At 38.7% G+C, this 17311-nt stretch overlaps 2 protein-coding genes and 1 long non-coding RNA gene across 9 annotated transcripts in view; 2 read left to right on the top strand and 1 right to left on the bottom strand.

Moving 5' to 3' along the window:
* The window catches only part of LOC141400140 (uncharacterized), a 29696-nt gene extending 16004 nt beyond the window's left edge, over positions 1-13692 (top strand). Inside the window, exons 2-3 of the long non-coding RNA XR_012412088.1 lie at positions 13356-13565; positions 13653-13692. This is a non-coding gene — a long non-coding RNA (uncharacterized lncRNA). The remainder of the gene's footprint in view (positions 1-13355; positions 13566-13652) is intronic.
* LOC141400145 (uncharacterized) overlaps positions 1-17311 on the top strand; it is a 406721-nt gene that overhangs the window by 368400 nt on the left and 21010 nt on the right. The gene's annotated exons all lie outside the window — the stretch shown is intronic.
* LOC141400137 (uncharacterized) lies at positions 11893-14480 on the bottom strand. 7 transcript variants are annotated; one of them, XM_073979587.1, is made up of 4 exons: positions 14383-14480; positions 13067-14315; positions 12984-13018; positions 11893-12731 (listed from the first exon to the last, which is right to left on the bottom strand). In XM_073979587.1, the coding sequence occupies exons 1-4, from the start codon at positions 14390-14392 to the stop codon at positions 12004-12006; spliced, it is 2022 nt and encodes a 673-aa protein (XP_073835688.1). In that variant the 5' UTR covers positions 14393-14480; the 3' UTR covers positions 11893-12003. The 7 variants fall into 7 exon arrangements, with proteins under 7 accessions (XP_073835688.1, XP_073835684.1, XP_073835685.1 ...); XM_073979583.1 differs by having other exon boundaries at positions 11893-12348; positions 12433-14315; XM_073979584.1 differs by having other exon boundaries at positions 12828-14315.

Here is a 17311-nt window from a genome sequence, read left to right as displayed (position 1 = left end):
CTGAGCATTTCATGGCTTTAGAATTCATAAACAGGACATAACACCCGGAATTTTGTCCCTACAGTTGCTGTATTTTTATATGACCAATTTTTGTGGATTTTACGATCCAGTGTATGTTGGACTTGTCACTATAAGTACTATAACTGCCATTAAAACCAATTAATATACTGTTTATGATCTTTAGTACAGATTTAGTTTCATTTTGTTCAAAAATATCATGAATTTTTTACACAGTTCCACGAGGATTCTCCGTTGTATACTAACTTTTGCGACATAAATTTTGGTCTTTTTGGGATTCGACCCGTACATTTGCTAATGTATGCAAATATTGCGCACTTTTAATTGTTATTATGGAAGACAACCTTCTTGTCTATCAAATAAAACTAATGGTTTGTTGTTTTCAATAAGTTATAGTGATATTTATCCCTAATACATTTTGGTTTCAACGGTGTATACTAACTTTTGCGACAGACTGTATGTTATTTGTTTATGATTTGATAAATGGTTTTGTAGATTGCCCAGACCTTTTAAGCAAAATCCCGTTTAGTGTACCGGTAGACTTTCTCTAAGGCACAGAAACATTTTCTATGTTGGATTGCATCAAAGGAACTATATATTAAATGCACCTTTAACTCGGGCTTTAAATTATTTAAATTCTTTGTCCAATAATCAGTTGCTAGATTTTAATACTTCTAAAGCCAATTTTAAAAATATTTTAATACAACTTTTGAATTCTTGAATATTATAATATTTGCAATTAGTAAATATGATTTCTTTAGTCTGTAAGGAATATTGTTCTTAGACTAAATAAATAAATAAATAAATAAATAAATGAAAATAAATAAACATCCTTATGACACCAAAAAAAATGCCACCCTGCAGCCATGGCTTAAAACGTCAAATGGCATGGTACAATAATAATGGTAAATGTACCTGCATAGCTATCCCGTATTACAAAAACATATAGAACTTAGAGCTTCACTTTTTATATTGTTACGGAATTAGATTTAACTAATGTCCGTGTAGACGTTGTTTTATTCCCCGATACGATTTGTACCAAATAAAACAGGGTTCGTTTTAGATTACGTTTTTACAATGCTTTATTTACTTTATTACACTTATTCAGAACCGACTTTAATTACAAAGCACACAGCAAGTCTCTAGTTAGCACGCAGCTCTTATTTAACCGATCTGTTCAGTTCAACGCTTAAAACACAACTCAACTCGTCATTACCAGTTCCCCTATATTTATATCCCAAAGTCTCCCTGTTCGAGAAATATCCAGAACATATGGCAACACCTCGAATCTGTACAACGAACAAACAGACGCACATTCGCACTAAGCGAACAACCATACTCACATACACACATGGGGGGAATACAATTGGAAGACAAGAACAGTAATGACGTAACTACAACAACAAACAAATACACGAAATACAAGAAGTAGAAACTAAACGATAATTACATGATTATGGCAAAACAAAATAAAAGCACATTAATGAAAGGTAAAGTAACATCTAGAATAATGAAGAGAGTTCTACATGGTAGTTGTTGTTGCTTAAATAAAGTAACTGCGTAATAAAACTTTACGTTACAATTCAAATTTTTAAATTAACGGAAATTAAACTAAACTAACTTAAAGCTATCAGTTACATTCGTAACATTGCCTCCCGCTTAAGCCTGTTCGTCCCGAATAGGCACAGTTCCCACTCGGTGGTATGGGCATTGGTAACACTGCCTCGCGCTTAAGCCTGTTTCTCTGGACTAGACACAGTTCTCTTTCCGTAGTGGTAACAACTGATTTAGATGTACCCTCTACGCCATTAGCTTTAGACTTTTGCTCTTTTCTCTCCAGGTATCGTGACGTTATATCTTCTTTCTCGGTCACCCTCCTAAGTGCCACCTGGTCGTCATCGGACTTGTCCTTCCTTGTTGTACGGCCGCTTTTCGATGGACCTTTCCTCGACGCACATCTTCGCTTTCTCGTCCTCGTTGCTGGATTTTTCCGCTTTCCTACGGGCCAATTGTCGGCGGCTTCCACCTTCAGCGTACGGACATCGACAGCGATCTCGCCGGATTCTGCCTTTGGACGATGTTTGCTTTTCTCGTTGTAGCCCACACTTATCGGTATTTCCACATTGGACCATGTCATCACACGGTGCTTTATGTCCAGGTGGATATCGAAGGCAATCATGAAGTCTACACCAAGTATAACTTCGTCCACAATATCGGCCACTATAAAATCGAAATTTACCGATTTTCTACCCATGCTCAGTCTTTGGTAGGCCTTTCCATGCACCGTTGTAGTCTCGCCTGTGGCCGTCCGCAATTTGCCTCCATTTAACGGCAATACCTTCCCTTTTACCAAATCCGGTCTAATAATGGACTTTGTTGCACCGGTGTCCAATGTCAAGGTACGCAATACACCATTGATAAAGCCTTTAACCGTTAAGTTGTGGTTCTTCTGCTGGACTATGGCTATAGAAATTGTGGGACCATCGTTTTCATCCTCTGCCAACAGCGCTTCGTGATTAGCAGAACTTGCTGTATCTGATTCACCTGATGTCTCTCTTTGCAGATTCTTGGCCACCGGTTGGTCGTTGCTTTTTGAAGGCGGTGAGGTGGATCTGGGCCTTGCTTGTCTCACTCTGCATACTCGGGCCAAGTGTCCAGTTTTCCGACAGTTATAGCACGTCTTTTTCGTTCTGCCAGCACCTCGTTTCACACGCATTAGTGCATCTTTCAGCAGGTCGACAACGTTCTGGGAATTGTTGTCCTGGATTTCCAGCCTCCGCACGTTGTAAGCTTTAGGTTTCACCATCATCCTCGCGGTTTCTTGGGCCAGGGCAAATGACACGGTTTCTGCAAATGTTCCTATCGGTGCCGCATACGTCGCAAATTTTACCTCTGGATCACGAATACCACTAGCAAATGTCTCAATCTTTATGCGGTCCACCAATGGATGTGTCTCTCCTGGATATGCCAACTGCGCCAACCGCTCTATATCAGCCGCAAAGTCTTGTAAGGTCTCATTTGGCTTCTGGACTCTTCCCCTAAGTTCCATTCGGTAGATCTCTTGCTTGTGTTCACTACCGTACTTACGTTCGAGAGCAGCCATTATATCCCCATAGTTATTCCTAGAAGCGGCGGGAATACTCTGTAATACGTCAGCAGCATCACCCTTCAATGCCATAAGGAGTGATACCGCCTTGTCGTTGTCGTTCCAAGAATCTCTAGCAGCCACTGTCTCGAACTGCAATTTGAACACATTGAAAGAGGTAGAGCCGTCGAACACTGGAGGCTTAATTTTTAACGCGTTATGGATAGCTCTCACTGGACCGCCTTTAATTTCCAGTTCCGACATTTTCTTTTCTATGCCAAGAATCTTCTCATCTTGAGCCAGAAATTTCTCGTCAACAGACAAAATCTTTTTATCCAACTCTTTAATTTGTACCTCCACGTTTTCTACTCTCTTTTCAATCACCATCGTGATGTTTTCGAGTTTCTCGTTAATTGTTCTAGAATTTACCTCTAATTTCTCTTCCATGCCCTTAGCGATTTTTCTAGAGTTCTCTTCTAACTCCTCTTTTAAGTTTCTTGAATTTTCTTCAAACATTCGACAATTCTCTGCTTTCATTTCCATCATAAGTTTGGATGTTTCTTCGCTCATTCGACAGTTTTCTGCTTTCATTTCCATCATAAGTCTGGAAGTTTCTTCATTCTTTCTAGAATTTTCGTCCATTTTAGCGTCTAATTTCTCCATCATTTTGGAATTTTCTTCACTTTTCTTATTCATTTCCTGCATTATCATAGCCAGCATTGATTTCAAATCGTCACCCCTGGCAGCTACCGACGAGACTTCCTCAACGCTGGATTCGCCCTTTGCCGATAACTCGACTTCCTCCTTACCGTCGAACTCATATTCATCGATGTTCATTTCACGGCGTTCGAACTCTTCCAACAAGCGTTTTTGTAGTTCGGCCTTGTTGCCAGTAGAACACAACTCCAACTTACTTAGCTCCTTCTTCAAGTCTTCCACTCGTAGATCCTTAAACTTCATTGTAGGATGATCGTAATCCCACTTCTGACACCAATTGTTACGGAATTAGATTTAACTAATGTCCGTGTAGACGTTGTTTTATTCCCCGATACGATTTGTACCAAATAAAACAGGGTTCGTTTTAGATTACGTTTCTACAATGCTTTATTTACTTTATTACACTTATTCAGAACCGACTTTAATTACAAAGCACACAGCAAGTCTCTAGTTAGCACGCAGCTCTTATTTAACCGATCTGTTCAGTTCAACGCTTAAAACACAACTCAACTCGTCATTACCAGTTCCCCTATATTTATATCCCAAAGTCTCCCTGTTCGAGAAATATCCAGAACATATGGCAACACCTCGAATCTGTACAACGAACAAACAGACGCACATTCGCACTAAGCGAACAACCATACTCACATACATACATGGGGGGAATACAATTGGAAGACAAGAACAGTAATGACGTAACTACAACAACAAACAAATACACGAAATACAAGAAGTAGAAACTAAACGATAATTACATGATTATGGCAAAACAAAATAAAAGCACATTAATGAAAGGTAAAGTAACATCTAGAATAATGAAGAGAGTTCTACATGGTAGTTGTTGTTGCTTAAATAAAGTAACTGCGTAATAAAACTTTACGTTACAATTCAAATTTTTAAATTAACGGAAATTAAACTAAACTAACTTAAAACTATCAGTTACATTCGTAACAATATGTTAAAAGTGTCATATAGTGTAAAAACATTTCTTTAGCTAGGCTCCAGAATATTCTTGTTGGTAAAGTGTTCCAAAAATAGCAAAAGTTCTTCCCAAACTTATGACAGTGAAAAAATGTCATTCACTTATTTTCTACTTGACAAGTTTGGCTAATCTGACATCGTGATTGCTGGCATCCGATTTGCAGATAAATGTCAGCAGAATTTTTACAAAAATTTTAATTTTTACATTCCCGTACTTTTGGAACAAATTTAAATTAATATCAATATTTGATAAAACTTTCATTCGTAAGTTTTGCTAAAAAAATCAACAAATTTATTTTGCCACGCGAATACACATTTTTTGTCCTTGTTTTCAATTTTAAGATATAGTGTTACAGCAGAAGTTTTTTGTTGGAACAATTCAGCGATACATCTACCTTTATGATTGCATAATGACAAAAACAGTACAAAATGTCAACCCTGCTTTTGACAGCTTAGGCCATAAAAATAAAAAAATTGTAATCAGCTGTGAGCTGTGGCCTACCTTTACTTTATTCTACCATGACGCCAACAATATATTTTTTTATTTCACACTCAATATGAAAATCATCACCCTGTTCTGTCAGTGTAATTTTACCCACACATAAACAATTTAAGCGCTCGCTCTTCTTGGTCGGCTATGATTTAGATGCACAAGCAGGACTTTACATATGTGCAAAGTTGACTGTTCGAAATTGTCATAAATGACAGTGGCTATATCCAAACGTGGAAATGTATGGACAAATTAGGGGGAAAAGTTATTATAGCCCCATAGAAGACTAAATATTAAATTTCAGTCATTTCTGTAGGATAGCAATACTATCCTACTATCCTAGGATAGCAGTACTATCCTGATAATGCAGCTAAACCCCTGAAAAATCGGGCGTTATCGTTCTATGAGGGGTAATCCAAAACGTGAACCAGCACTGACACATTTCCGGGGGAAAGTTTTGTAGGCCCAAAGAAGACTCTATACTACTCTTTAATCATTTTTTCGTTCACTCTGGTCCATACTTTGCACATCGTAATATTTCTACGCAACATAGATCGTCCAAACATACTTTACATTTTGACATCACAAACAAAATAGTGCCAAAAATAGTTCTAATCGAGCTACCGCCTCGAAATTTTAAACATAGTTTTACAACGACGCAAGATGATTAAAAAGTTGAGTGGATGTAGGTCCACATTTAGGTATAGCCCCCTTGTAAAGGTAATGTCTGATTTTTGGTATTTTGAAGAATTTAGACACAGTTTCCAATTGATTACGTTGAAATTTCGCATCCTCGCAAAAAATGTTCAATATAGGTCCACGTTTAGGTATAGCCCCTATATAAAGGTCTATTTTTTAAACAACACGGAGTCTCACAAATACTCCCAACTTTAGTAAAACTCAACATAAATTTATAGCACTGATTTCAAAAGTACCAGAAAATTTATTTATAAATAATTTATTTTTAAGGAAGTTAGAAAACTATTTATGAATATCGTTTTACGTAAAAACATTGTCAATGCTATCAACTATAAGTTCAAATCTGGAAATTGTACATTTATTTCACTCATAAGCTGCGAATGCTTTCCAAATTTGTCGACTTTTCTTGACATATTACCGCTGTAAATTGACAAAAATTGTACTGGATATTAACAATTTGATGTGTTTAGGTAATATTTATTTCAATCGGAATCAAATTTGTTGCCATAAGTTTTCGATTTTTGTCCACGGGCGGAACCACAGTGCGATATGGCCCTCTTCGAACATAAACTAATTTTGGACCGATATAATAAAAACTTATTTAACAAATTTTTAATTTTGATAGACTATATCAGTCAATCTATACTATATCGACTCAGAATTTTATCCTGATAACAAATATGTATACTTTATAGGGTTGCAAATAAGTATTTCAATGCGTGACAAACGGAAAAATATACCCTCCATTCTATGGTGGAGGGTATAAAAATTGCATAAAAATAATTGTTCCAAAAACATGCCAGAAGGGACAAGGGAGACTTCTATCATATCAATGAGTGTACCCCGATTCATATTAGCTCAATGATATGGGACCTACTGTTTATCGCCGAGTCCGAACGGCGTGTCTAGGACACCACTTGTAGAGAAGTTTTAAATTAAAAATTGCATATCTCATGTATTTTTCAACAGAATTCAAAGTTTACTTAGAAATAATAAATTATGTTTGGTATCTTCTAAGCAGCCTAAAGCATGAGGAAAAGCATTTTCCTATTTGTAATGCGTTTTTACACTTCTATGACTATAAACCAAACATTTGTTAACTGCTTCTAAAAAAAATAGCTTAATTAAATAAATTATAAGTCGTCCATTTGCCGTTATTAAATTTAAAAAATAGTATATAAGAACAACTGCAGTTTTTTTTTATAATTTTTCAAACTTTTTTGACGGCTCTAGGGGGGGGGGGCTGCTGCCCCCCTGTCCATAGCTGGCTACGCCCATGACTCCCAGTGTTTAAAAGCTCCACGTCTACTTCAGCAAACGGTTCTAATAGTATTCAACCCCTTGTGTTTGTTCTTGGGCAGCCCAATTCAGTGGCCCAAGCATTAAAGTGACCTACTATCAAAATTGGCCTTCTGGATGCAGCAGAAGGTAAATTGGTAATAATGCTTTTGTACACTTCAATATCATAACTTGGGGGTATGTTATAACTGTACATTGTTAATCCGGCGACAGTAGCGTGGACAAATCCGGGTTCGGAATTCAAAACATTTTGTGTTGGTCTGCGTATGGACCAGATCGTATGGACCAGTATCACATAACCAATTTTTTGAACTGATGTTCTCGTATGGATCGTTAATAATTGCTACATCCACCTCTAGTCTTAGAACTTTCTGTTTTAATAAATTTTGAGCAGCTTTACAATGATTTAAATTTGTTTGAAATAATTTCACAGTTTCGATGGATTCTTACATAGCATGCACTTGGGAGGGATTTTACAAGTAGCAACCGAGTGACCAGCATCTCCGCAGTAAATGCAGCCACCTGAATTGCCGTTTGGGTTTTTTCTTTTCTTCTTTCAAAAAAGGTCCAAAGAAGCACCCTTTCTTTCAGAAAAAGTCCAAAGAAGCACTCTTTTTTTCACTATTTCTTCAGAAAGGGCCAATAGAAGCATCATTTCTTTAAGAAAGGGTCAATGGAAGCAACCTTTCTCTTAGAAAGGGTCAATAGAAGCAACATTTCTTTCAGAAAACGTCCAAAGAAGCACTCTTTCTTTCAGAAAGGGTCTATAGAAGCACCCTTTCTTTCAGAAAGGTCGAAAGAAGCACTCTTTCTTCCAGAAAGGGTCCATAGAATCACCCTTTCTTTTAGAATAGTTCCAAAGTAGCACTCTTTCTTTCAGAAAAGATATATAGAAGCACCCTTTCGTTCAGAATAGGTCCAAGAAGCACTCTTTCTTTGAGAATAGGTCAAAAGAAGCACTCTTTCTTTCAGAAAGGGTCTAAAGAAGAACATTTTATTTCAGAAAGGGTCTATAGAGGAACACTTTCTTGCAGAAATGGTCAATAGAAGCACCCTCTCTTTCAGAAAGAGTTAATAGAAGCACATTTCTTTCAGGAAGGGTCCTCAGAAGCTCCCTTTCTTTCAGAAAAGGTCCAAAAACACTCTTTCTTTCAGAAAAGGTCCGAAGAAGCACTTCTTCTTTTAGAATAGGTCAATAGAAGCACGCTTTCTTTCAGAAAAGATCAATAGAGGCACCCTTTCTCTAAGAAATGGTCAATAGAAGCGCCCTTTCTATCAGAAAGAGTCAATAGAAGCACGCTTTCTTTCAGAAAAGGTCCAATGAATCCCCATTTCTTTCAAGACGGGTCTATAGAAATACCCTTTCTCTCAGAAAAGTCCAAAGAACCACTCTTCCTCTCAGAATAGTCCAAAGAAGCATCCTTTCTATCAGAATAGATCTAAAGAAGCACTCTTTCTTTCATAATAGGTTCAAAGAAGCACTCTTTCTTTCAGAAGGGCCCAAAGAAGCACACTATTTTTCAGAAAGGGTTAATAGAAGCACCCTATTTTTCAGAAAGGGTCTGTAGAAGCACCCTTTATTTTAGAAAGGGTCAATAGAAGCACCCTTTATTTTAGAAAGGGTCAATAGAAGTACCCTTTATTTTAGAAAGGGTCAATAGAAGCACCCTTTATTTTAGAAAGGGTCAATAGAAGTACCCTTTATTTTAGAAAGGGTCAATAGAAGCACCCCTTCTTTAAGAAAGGGTCGATAAAAAGCATCCTTCCCTTAGAAAGAGTCTATAGAAGCGCCCTTTTTCAGGATATGTCCAAAGAATCACTCTTTCTTTAAGATAGGGTAAATAAAAGCACTTTTCTTTCAGAACGAGTCAATAGAAGTACCCTTTCTTTAAGGAAGGATTTACAAAAGCACCCTTTCTATCAGAAAAGGTCCAAAGGAGCACTCTTTCTTTCATAATAGGTTCAAAGAACCACTCTATCTTTCAGAAAGGGTCTGTAGAAGCACCATTTCTTTTAGGAATGGTCCATAGAGGCACCCTTTCTTTCAAAAAAGTTACAAAGAAGAACTCTTTCATTTAGAAAGGGTCTATGGAAGTACCCTTTCTTTAAGAATAGGTCCAAAGAAGCACTCTTTTTCAGAAAGGGTCAATAAAAGCACCATTTCTATCAGAATTGGTCCAAAAAAGCACTCTTTTTCAGAAAGGGTCAATAAAAACACCTTTTCTTTAAGAAAAAGTCAATAGAAGCACACTTTCTTTTTTCAGGAAGGTTTTACAGACGCACCCTTTATTCCAAAGAAGCACTCTTTCTCTCAGAAAGGTCCAAAGAAGCACTCTTTCTCTCAGAAAAGGACCAAAGAATAATCCTTTCTATCAGAATAGGTCTAAAGAAGCACTCTTTCTTTCAGAATAGGCTCAAAGAAGCACTCTTTCTTTCAGAAAGGGTCTATAGAAGCACCCCCTCTTTCAGAAAAGGTGCAATGAAGAACCCTTTCTTTCAGAAAGGGTCCAAAGAATCACTTTTTCTAGAGAAAGGGTCTAAAGAAGTACCCTTAAGTTCAGAAAATTCCAAAGAAGCACCCTTTCTTTCAGAAAATGGCTATAGAAGCACCTTTTCTTTCAGAAAGAGTCAATAGAAGCACATTTCTTTCAGGAAGGATTTACAAAAGCACCCTTTCCTTCAAAAAAGGACCACTCTTTCTTTCAAAAAAGATCGAAAGAAGCACCCTTTCTTTCAGAAAGGGTCTATAGAAACACCCGTTCTTTCAGAAAGTGTTTATAGAACCACCCTTTTTCAGAAAGGGTTTATAGAAGCACCCTATTTTGCAGAAATGGTCAATAGAAGCACCCTTTCTCACAGATAGGGTCCTTTATTTTAGAAAGGGTCAGTAGAAGCACCCTTTATTTCTGAAACGGTCGATAGAAGCATCCTTCCTTTCGAAAAGGGTCTATAGAATCAGCCTTTCCTTCAGAAAGGGTCAATAGAATCAGCCTTTCCTTCAGAAAGGGTCAATAGAAGCACCCTTTATTTCTGAAAAGATCGAAAGAAGCACCCTTTCTTTCAGAAAGGCTCGATAAAAGCCATTTTCCTTTCAGAAAGGGTCGATAAAAACAATTTTCCTTTCAGAAAGGGTCGATAAAAGCAATTTTCCTTTCAGAAAGGGTCTATAGAATCACCCCCTTTCTTTCAGAAACGGTCTATAGAATCACCCCCTTTCTTTCAGAAACGGTCTATAGAATCACCCCCTTCCTTGCAGAAAAGGTTTATAGAAACACCCTTTCTTTGAGAAAGTGTCTATAGAAACACCCTTTCTTTTAGAAAGGGTCTTTAGAAGCACTAGTGAACCCAGAGTTGGGGAGCTGACACTGGGGTAAATCTGATGGTTTGTGAACATAGACGGAACAAGTTATTAAATCATTTTAAGAGTTACGACATTGGAATGACTGAAATGAATTCTGGGCAATGCTTAAGTCACTGTCGAAACCTGGAAACAGGAAGATAGGACCTCAGTCACGTTTGTCGGTGTTGTGCTGACTGATTCGAAGAGACACGGAAATTATTTTAATCGACAATTTGACAATCATCTCGGGAGTGACAGGGCGAAGAGAAGACTACTACGTCGCATAAGATCTCTTCCTGCCGAGGAGGAACCTCCACAATCAACAATGGATGATGTGGCGAATGCCATCAGGTACGCGTTGGGCCCTGATGGAATCTCCATGGTAATGCTAAAACAGCTGCATGTGCCGAGAATCGAGTACCTTACGAAATGTCTCAACTTGTCTTTAGCCACCCACGTCGTGGCCGAAGTTAAGAAAATGGACAGGGTGGTCTCGCCACTTAACCCACTTAGCGTCGAGAATTTTTTGCGAGAAAACTTAAAATTTTTTATGAAAATTATATTTTTGGGACTTTCTAAGCATTTCTTAAAAAATAACTTTTTTCTCTAAAACGAATAGTTTTCCTGCAATCGGGCATTCTTTTAAAAGTACCGAAAATTTTGAAGGGTAATATAGGTGTATTCTTAGATATCAATCCCTTGGTTTTTTATTGAGAAAATACTTTTACTACATCCCTAACAAATCCCTGAAGTTATTTGAATGAATTTTTATCGCATATTTAAAATTTTCATCAAAAGTCGAAAATTGCAAAAAAGTCGATTTTTTGAGTTCCTTGCGATTTAGGCCGATTGCGTGGAAATGCATGGACCAAATGAAACCCTTTAAGCATGGAATGACAGATAATAGACATTACTATAACCAAATGCAAAAAACCCCACAAAAATATGCGAAAAAACCCGAGTATTATGTCAATTTTTGCAACCATTTTTGGTAGCGTTTAAACGGCTTTAAGTGGGTTAAGCCTGACAATGATGCCAGCAAATGTGAGTTGTACAAGCCGTTTTCGCTTTTGTCGCAAGTAGCAAAGACGGTTGTGGCTTTACTTTCAGCCCAAAACTCATGTTTGGTGTTTAAAATGCTCATAGCATTTTCTTGGGTCGTTTCAATTTTTAAAGTACATTAACTCTCTATCTAAATTTAGGACAATGGACTAGTTCCTAAAAAAATATATGTGATTATCAAAAAAAAAAAAAAACTGTAAATTTTTATAATTAAAATAATATTGCAATTTATTTGGAATTAAGATGTTTCAGAATAATTCTTGGAATATGTTGACAATTAACTGCGGAGCAGTCACTTTTGACATTCAGCAATTAATTCCTATTAGCCACGCAATTGGTTACCTCCGAACGTGGACGGCATGTTCGTATATCCTTGTCATACCATTGGTCAATTGGGCATCGATTACGTTTGGCTCGTCTATTGCTGCACACATAATAGCGACGACAATGTCTTAAATCCAAAAGTATGGTATTATCGGTCAGAGAGGAACAATCGTTAGGTGACATTAAATAGTTGAGGGCGATAAAGGTTCCATTATTGTGTGTATTATCACCAGCATCTGGTGTTGTGGTATTGTTGTGTGATGGTGTTTTGCAAGTTGTTGTTGTTGTCGGAGGGCAAGTTGTCGTCGTGTGATCATCATGGCCACATCCACTACCAGATCCTCCACCGGAACCACCACCGGATCCACCACTACCTCCGCTTCCAGAACCGCCATGAGATCCTCCACTACATCCACTGCCAGATCCACCTCCGGAACCACCATGAGATCCATTGCCAGATCCACTATTACATCCGCTGCCTGAACCGCCATGAGATCCACCACCGGATCCACCACTACATCCGTTGCCAGATCCGCCATGAGATCCACCTCCGGAGCCACCATGAGATCCATTGCCAGATCCACTATTACATCCGCTGCCTGAACCGCCATGAGATCCACTTCCGGAGCCACCATGAGATCCACTATTCCAACCTCCTCCGGAACCGCCATTAGATCCACCACTACATCCGTTGCCAGATCCGCCATGAGATCCACCTCCGGAGCCACCATGAGATCCATTGCCAGATCCACTATTACATCCACCATGAGATCCACCGCTACATCCGCTTCCATAACCGCCATGAGATCCACCGCCGGAACCACCATGAGATCCATTGCCAGATCCATTATTACATCCGCTGCCTGAACCGCCATGAGATCCACCTCCGGAGCCACCATGAGATCCACTTTCCCATCCGGCTCCGAAACCTCCATGAGATCCACCTCCGGAACCACCATGAGATCCACCTCCGGAACCACCATGAGATCCATTGCCAGATCCATTATTACATCCGCTGCCTGAACCGCCATGAGATCCATTGCCACATCCACTATTACATCCGCTGCCTGAACCGCCATAAGATCCACCTCCGGAACCACCATGAGATCCACCGCTACATCCGCTTCCTGAACCGCCATGAGATCCACCTCCGGAGCCACCATGAAATCCACTATCCCATCCGTCTCCGGAAACTCCATGAGATCCACCATCGGATCCACCACTACATCCGCTTCCTGAACCGCCATGAGATCCACCTCCGGAACCACCATGAGATCCATTGCCAGATACACTATTACATCCGTTACCAGAATCTGGAGTATCAGGATTAGGCGCATCAGGTCGATAACATGGAGTATCAGGATTTGGCCTATCAGGTCGAGAACATGGAGGATTAGGGCTGGGCGTATCATGATCAGGAACATCAGGACGATAACATGGAGTATCAGGATTAGGCCTATCTGGTCGAGAACATGGAGGATTAGGGTTGGGCGCATCATGATCAGGAACATCAGGACGATAACATGGAGTACCAGGATTAGGCCTATCTGGTCGATCAGGGGTATCAGGTCGATAGCATGGAGGTGGACTAGGCGTATCAGGTCGAGAGCATGGAGTATCTGGATTTGGGGTATCAGGTCGAGAACATGGGGGATTAGGGTTAAGCGTATTACGAGTGGTAGGAGTTGGAGTAGTTGTTGCACATGTTGTTGTCGTTGTTGAACACGTCGTTGTTGAACATGTCGTTGTTGAACACGTCGTTGTTGAACATGTCGTTGTTGTTTCCGTTTCTGCTCGGTTTGGATTTGAAGTGACACCATTGTCATCATTCTTATTATTATTACTACTAGAAACTGATGGCGTTACACTTGGTTGATATTGTACCTCAGGTTGATATTGTACTTCAGGTTGATATTGTATTTGTGGTCTTTGATCTACATATTTATCGCGATCATATCGATGACCAAAACCAAAATCATAACCAAAATCATCGATAATATGCGGTTTACTATAGCCATTGTAACGGCCACCTATTTGACAATCCACCAAATAGTCCAAATTACAGGAGCGAGCTCGAGCATCAAACAATAATCCGGGAGCACAAGTTTTTCGTAATGCCTGACCATTAATGCAGACATAGTAACGCGAACAACTAGTTCGATCGACTATAAGTTCACCATCGGCACATGTAGAACAATCAACAGGTGGTGATCGTCCCAAATGATAGTTGGCGCCAAAACGATAACTTTGACCCCAAATAGCATTTGGGCCCAATATGGCCACAAATGTTAATAAATAGTCTGAAAATAGACCAAAAAAATGGAAATTTGTAAAATAAAAAAATTTTTGTTGTTTTGAAATACTTACAAACTTTCATTGCATGAACTATACTATATTATTGTTGTTGCTTGAAGATGCAAATGTTTTTCCAAAGAAAGCTGTCCCACAAATGTTTTCAACTATAACACTGCTCGACTTTTATATTATCAAAGTTGCAATGTCAATATCGGAAATTGAAAAATGATATCGGAACACTTGTAATTTCCATGTTGGTTATAATCGTTTTTGTGTGTCATTGTCAGGTCCACACCTAGGTAATGAATATTACAAGATAGTATATTTGTATCTGCAATGCAATACAATGAAAATGCCATGAATTGCTTTGCATAAAATTGAAAAGTCTTATTTATTCCCAACCTATAGGTAGGGTAATTTTTCATTCAACACAAAAGAAAATTGACAATGACCTTGAAAATGAAGTTTGCTGGATTTTTGTGTTTTATGACGGGATCTACAACTTTGCCTTTAAGAGCAAATCAAATGGTCTAACGATTTAGAAGATATGAGCCTGGCAAAATGATCCTCAAATCTCCGAAAGTGTAAATTATGGGGGAAACGCCGAGACACGTGTCTTGTTTTTTATACCCTCCACCATACTATGGTGAGTAAAATTAAACTTGTCATTCCGTTTGTAACACATTGAAATATTGGTCATTGACCCTATAAATATATTTTTTCTTGATTAGGATAAAATTCTAAGTCGATATAACCACGTCGTCTGTCTGTTGAAATCAAGATACAGCTCGTAATTTTTAAGTATTGAAAATGAGCTATATCGGTCCATATTTTAATATAGCCTCCATAAAACAGTACCTCGCCATTTTCGGTATTTTGAAAGTTTCAGCCTCAATATCCTACCAAAATGGCTGAAACTTGGTATTTAGTCTTCGTTGGGGGGTATACAACTTTCCATTTGAATTTTGTCGATATAGATCCACGTCTTCATATAGCCCCCATAGAATTGTACCTCCCGATTTTCGGTATTTTGAAAGTTGTGACTTTCCCCCTGAAATTTTTCGGTATAGGTCCACGTCTTCATATAGCACCCTCAGAATCGTAACTCCCGATTTTCGGTATTTTGAAGGTTGTGGGCGCAATATCCCATCGAAATGGCTGAAATTTGGTATTTAATCTTCTTAGGGGGTATAAAACTTTACACCTGAAATTTGTCGGTATAGGTCCACTTCTTCATATAGCCCCCTTAGGTTGTGGCCTCAATATCCCATCGAAATTGCAAAAATTTGGTATTTGGTCTTCGTTGGGGGTATAAAATTTCGCTCTGAATTTTGTCAGTATAGGTCTACGTCTTCATGTATCCCCCATAGAACGTTACCTCCAGATTTTCGATATTGTGAAGATTGTGGCATCAATATCTCAAAAATATGACTGAAATTTGTTATTCAAGCTTCGGTCGGTGTATGAAAATTTCCAGCTGAAATTGGTCGGTAGAGGTTCACGTCTTCATATAGCTCCCATAGAACGGTACCTCCAGATTTTCGGAGGTTGTACCCTCAGTATCCCACCAAAACGACTGAGATTTTGTAGTTAGTCTTCGCTGGGGCTACAAAACTTTCCCCCTGATTTTTGTCGGTATAGGTTTCCGTTTTAATATAGCCCCCATAGAACGGTACCTCCCGATTTTCGGTATTTTGAAGGTTGTGCCCTCAATATCCCACCGAAATTACTGAAATTTGGTGTTTGGTCTTCGTTGGGGGTATAAAACTTTCCACCTGAAATTTGTTCGTATAGGTCCACGTCTTTATATAGCTCCCATAGAACGGTACCTGCCGATTTTCGGTATTTTGAAGGTTGTGGCCTCAATATTCCACCGAAATGACCGAAATTTGGTATTTGGTTTTCGTTGCGGGTATAAAACTTTCCCCTTGAAATTTGTCGGTATTGCTCCACGTCTTCATTTAGCCCCCATAGAACTGTTCCTCCAAAACAACAATTTTCCGACCACTGATACCCCAAATACTAATTTATCAAATCTAATCGTAAATATAATCTGTGTACCTTTATATGGTGGCTATATCAAAGTGTAGACCTATCTTGACATTTTTTGGTGGGAAAATTTTGTAACTGCAGAGAACCTTAAATGTGAAATTACTGGTAGTTCCGTCAAACCATGTAGCTAAGACCCTCAAAATACCTAAAACTGGGAGGTGCCGTTATATGGGGACTAAACCAAAACATAGACCTATGTTGCGATTTATAGTGAAGAAGTTTTCTGACTACCGAGAACCCCAAATATCAAATTACGGCTACTTCGGTTTAAATTTTTAGCTAAAATCCTAAAAGGACCGAAAATCGATAGGTACTGTTATATGGGAGCTATATGGGGGTATAAAACTTTCGCTCTGAAATTTGTCGGTATAGGTCTACGTCTTCATGTATCCCCCATAGAACGTTACCTCCAGATTTTCGATATTGTGAAAATTGTGGCATCAATATTTCAAAAATATGACTGAAATTTGTTATTCAAGCTTCGGTGGGTGTATGAAAATTTCCAGCTGAAATTGGTCGGTACAGGTCCACGTCTTCATATAGTCTCCATAGAACGGTACCTCTAGATTTTCGGTATTTTGAAGGTTGTATCCCACCAAAACGACTGAGATTTTGTAGTTAGTCTTCGCTGGGGCTACAAAACTTTCCCCCTGCTTTTTGTCGGTATAGGTCCACGTCTTTATATAGCCCCCATAGAACGGTACCTCCCGATTTTCGGTATTTTGAAGGTTGTGGCCGCAATATCCCATCGAAATGGCCGAAATTTGGTATTTGGTTTTCGTTAGGGGTATAAAACTTTCCCCCTGAAATTTGTTCGTATAGGTCCCGGTCTTAATATAGCCCCCATAGAACGGTACCTCCCGATTTTCGGTATTTTAAAGGTTGTGCCCTCAATATCCCACCGAAATTACTGAAATTTGGTATTTGGTCTTCGTTGGGGGTATAAAAC

The sequence above is a fragment of the Musca autumnalis genome, unplaced genomic scaffold (genome assembly GCF_047663935.1).
Source record: "Musca autumnalis isolate F117 unplaced genomic scaffold, ASM4766393v1 scaffold_3, whole genome shotgun sequence".
NCBI lineage: Eukaryota > Metazoa > Arthropoda > Insecta > Diptera > Muscidae > Musca > Musca autumnalis.
The sequence above is the reverse complement of the archived record's forward strand: the minus strand, read 5'-3'. Positions and strand labels throughout refer to the sequence as shown.